This window comes from Nanorana parkeri, unplaced genomic scaffold (genome assembly GCF_000935625.1).
Source record: "Nanorana parkeri isolate BGI_ZX_2015 unplaced genomic scaffold, ASM93562v1 scaffold81, whole genome shotgun sequence".
Taxonomy (NCBI): domain Eukaryota; kingdom Metazoa; phylum Chordata; class Amphibia; order Anura; family Dicroglossidae; genus Nanorana; species Nanorana parkeri.
The window spans coordinates 2,349,425-2,353,401 of NW_017306349.1; the positions used below are offsets into that span (position 1 = coordinate 2,349,425).

General features: G+C 45.4%; 1 protein-coding gene across 1 annotated transcript in view; it reads left to right on the forward strand.

The window, feature by feature from the left end:
- Positions 1–3,977, forward strand: part of PAPPA (pappalysin 1) — a 190,509-nt gene that overhangs the window by 178,381 nt on the left and 8,151 nt on the right. The window contains exon 23 of the mRNA XM_018576975.1: positions 2,217–2,288. Within this exon, the coding sequence (XP_018432477.1) occupies positions 2,217–2,288 (72 nt within the window). The remainder of the gene's footprint in view (positions 1–2,216; positions 2,289–3,977) is intronic.

The following is a 3,977-nucleotide window of genomic DNA, read 5'->3' on the forward strand; positions in this document are numbered from 1 at the left end:
ATCCGAGTCACCCCATTCACATCAGAGTCCCCCGTCCCCCCCATCACATTGGAAGCGCCTCTTTAGCAACAATTTCAAGGCACCCCTGACAATGCCAGAAGGCAGCCCAGGGTCCCACGGCACCCTGGTTGAGAAAGGCTGGTGTTAAGTTTTTGAATGTTTGTATTCATTTGCTTTCCTATTCAAGAATTTCTCTCTGTGATTCCAAGTTCCCCACCGGTACCATAATCATGAGATCATTTATGCTGCGGCCGCTACAGGAACATCTGTTTTTGTTGTTGTTAATTGTGAATCTAATGAGAAGGCTATTTTGCAATCAGACCCACTCTCCAGCTATAACCCATATTGTTTTCTAACTATAACACATTAACAATTTTGTCTTAATATCCCAAGCTGGGACCGCTGCAAGTATGCAAACTGGCTTATCTCTTAAACCTCTTAGAGGTATTAATAAAACTAGTTACATTATACGTGAAAACCCCCAAAGTGTTACTATAGCAACTGTTGTTACCAGTGGTCGTCAAAAAAATGTACAATGCATTGACGTCATTATGTATTCAGATCAAAGACCGGCTCGAGAAAGGACTGCAAACTGTTAACATTTACGCTGATCTTTTTTTTTTCGAGTTGGGTTGAGTTGAGTGATGCAACATTTGGTATATTGTATTCTACAGCATAAATTATGATTACGCATGAATCGAATTAGCAGTATAACAATTCTGCTTTAATATGCTAGAACATTGCTGATCGGGACTACGCATTTTATATTGTGGTATATTACCCAGCAACGTTGCCCTACTTGGTGAGCAAACTCACAAAACATTAACAGCTTCCAACTCTACACCGATCAGCCATACCATTGTGGCCACCCACCTAATATTGTGTAAGTCCCCCTTTTGGCACCAAAACAGCCCTGACCCATCAAAACATTGACCGCATTAGACCTCTGAAGGTATGCTGTGGTATCTGGCATCAAGCCATCAGTAGTAGATCCTTTATGTCCTGTAAGTTATGAGGTGATCGGCCTACATGGATTGGACTTGTTTTTCCAGCACATCCAACAGATGCTCCATTGGATTGAGATTTGGAGAATCTGGAGGCCATGTGTTGCACCTGAGGGTATGTTGTGGTATCTGGCACCAAGTCATCAGCAGAAGATCATTTAAAGGAGAACTATGGGGTTAGGGCTTTTCCCCATAGTTCTCCGAAGGGTAACGGGAGGACACAAACTAGCATCCTCCCGTTACCCAAAGCTCAGTATATAGGGAGCTACAGCTTGCGCTATACTGAGACGCCGCAGCCGGAGCGGAACCCGACAATTATGTCTGGATCCGCCCAGCTGCGTGAGTGACGCATCTAGAGGCAGAGCCAGCTGTACCCGCCCCGTCCGTTCCGCCAGTCAGTGCTGGTGGATGGGACAGGGGAGGGGGGAATCCAGTCACTCCCCTGTCACGGCTCACCTGCGGGGATAGATCGAGAAGTGAGCGAGCGCCGGTATGTGTTCGCTCACTTCCTGATCTACTGAGCCGACATGTGACAGTTTCATTGTCACAGGTCGGCTCCGATTATGAGGCTGAGTGAAAAGCACTCACCTCATAGTTCTCCTTTAAGTCCTGTAAGTTGTGAGGTGATCGGCCTCCATGGATCAGACTTGTTTTTCCAGCTCATCCCACAGGTGCTTGATTGGATTGAGATCTGGGGAATCTGGAGGCCTAGTCAACACTTCAAACTTATTGCTGCGTTCCTCAACCCATTCTTGAACCATTTTACATTGTGTATTATCCTGTTGAAAGAGCCCACTACCATCAGGGAATACCGGGTCCGTGAAGGGGGTGTATTTAGTCAGCAACAGTGTTTAGGTTGGTGGTACGTGTCAAAGTAACATCCACATGAATGGCAGGACCCAAGGTGTCCTTGCAGAAAGCATCATATTGCCTCTGCCGGCTTGCCTTCTTCCTATAGTACGTCTTGGTTTATTTTCTTGAGTTGTGATGTTAAAGCCCCTGAAACCCGTAATAAACAATCTGTCATTGAATTAAACTTGTATGTGGACTTGAATATCACGGTGTGGTGCTCCAATTTGAGATTCACACGTTCCCACGCAGGCTTCTTGCATATGTCGATGGACATTTATCTTTTTTAGCAACTTATTTCTCATGTTGTTTCCTTTTTTAACGTACGCACAGCTTGATTTGATACATTTTTATTTTTTCCAGAGTATTATCTGCACGGGAAGACGTCAGTGGTATCCTCCTCCGCAGGAGCTTCGTTGTATTAAGAGATGTGAGGTAAGTTGAGGATCCAGTGAAATTCATTTAACAAAAAGAAGATTACCATTTTTGATTTAAAGTGGCATTAAACCCTCAGATTTTTTAACATAAAACAATACCCTTAGGGGAATGGAGGACCAGAGCTATGAGACAAGGAGGAGGGGGAGGGGCTGGAGGACCAGAGCTATGAGACGAGTCTTCTGACCTTAAACATGTTTATCCATCCCTTCCTACCTGACATCCCTCCATCAAAGCAGTTTGATATTTGCAGAAGAGCCAGCCCACTGCTCCAAACTGACAACCATCCATCAACGCAATTTAATATTTGCTAAACCCCTTCCAAGAGCCAGGCCAGGCAAGGATGTTTTCAGGAAGCTATGGACACTTGGGATGCACTGATAGCGTTTTTTTCGGTATCGAGTATGAGTACAGATATTTGGGGGGGGGGGGGGACTTCCCCAAAAAAAAAAAAAAATGGGGGGGGGGGGTGGGGGCACTCGCCAATAACGAATACCAATAGCGGAAGTTCCATTAAGGAATCCAGGCGGTGTGTAATGACTCGTCACCTGTCTTCCTGATGAGCAGGGAAGCTGTCTCCATGCTTCTCTTCACTAGGTAGCGTCGGCTTCCTGGCCAATCAGAAAGCCGGGTGCCATGTTATTACATGGCGCGCGGCTTCCTGATTGGCCAGCTTTACGACCAACCAGGAAGCTGGGCAGCGAGTCACTCACCTAAATATTCGCCACCAGTACCGATACTAAGTATCGGTGGATCCCTAATAGACACCATCCTGCTGGGCATTGATGCAGGAAAGTCTGAAGTGGTTTTCTTAATGGGATACTGATACTTTGCTCTTTTGTGGTATCAGAGGACCACTTGAGCATTCCTGTAAATTGTACTAGAGTATGTGGGTATGAATGCGCATATGGGAGCAGGTCCAGCAATGCATCCAGCTGCTGGAATAACACAAACTGGCAGTCCCTAGCACTAGAGTCCTTCCTTTGTCTCTTGGCTCATGAAGAAAGCATTGGTGGCATGCCATAGCTACAGAGCGATCATTTGTGAGTCTTATTTCATAAGAGAGAAAGTGTCTTCAGGTACGTTGTGTGGCAGTGCTGGACCTGATTAAGGACCTGTATGTCAATAATCAGGCTCCAGTTTGGGGACTTCTTGATGCATGGTTGGTGGGATCTTGTGAGGTTCCAAGGCTGATTACCTCCTGGAGTCTATCATGGGAGAGAGCATGGAGCGGTGACTACTTTACAACACACACAGGGACCATGGGGAACAATAGTAGCCCCCCCCCCTCCAGAAGGAAGGACAGTGTCAGCACCAATTCAGAGATGATTGGAGGATCTACAGCCGAGTGATACACAAATAAGATACATTATTCAGTCAGATTGCTGGTTCCAGGCTGGAAGTTCATGGGTGTGTGTGTGTGTGTGTGTGTGCGATGAGGAGCTTCTTGAAGCATCATAACTGGAAAGTTTTCAGTTCCAAACATTTTTTGTAATAGATAAGGAATTCAGACAATGCATTGTGGTGGGATTGGCACTTCTTCTGGACCTTCAGCGATAATATTGGTCTTTGTAGGAGAACCATTCCAGAGACCATTTCTGGTTCTCTTGGTGTTGTTACAGAGTGGAAAATAGAAATTAAAGTCCTGTTCAAAATGTTACATTATTTTATCCTTTATTTCACATTAGG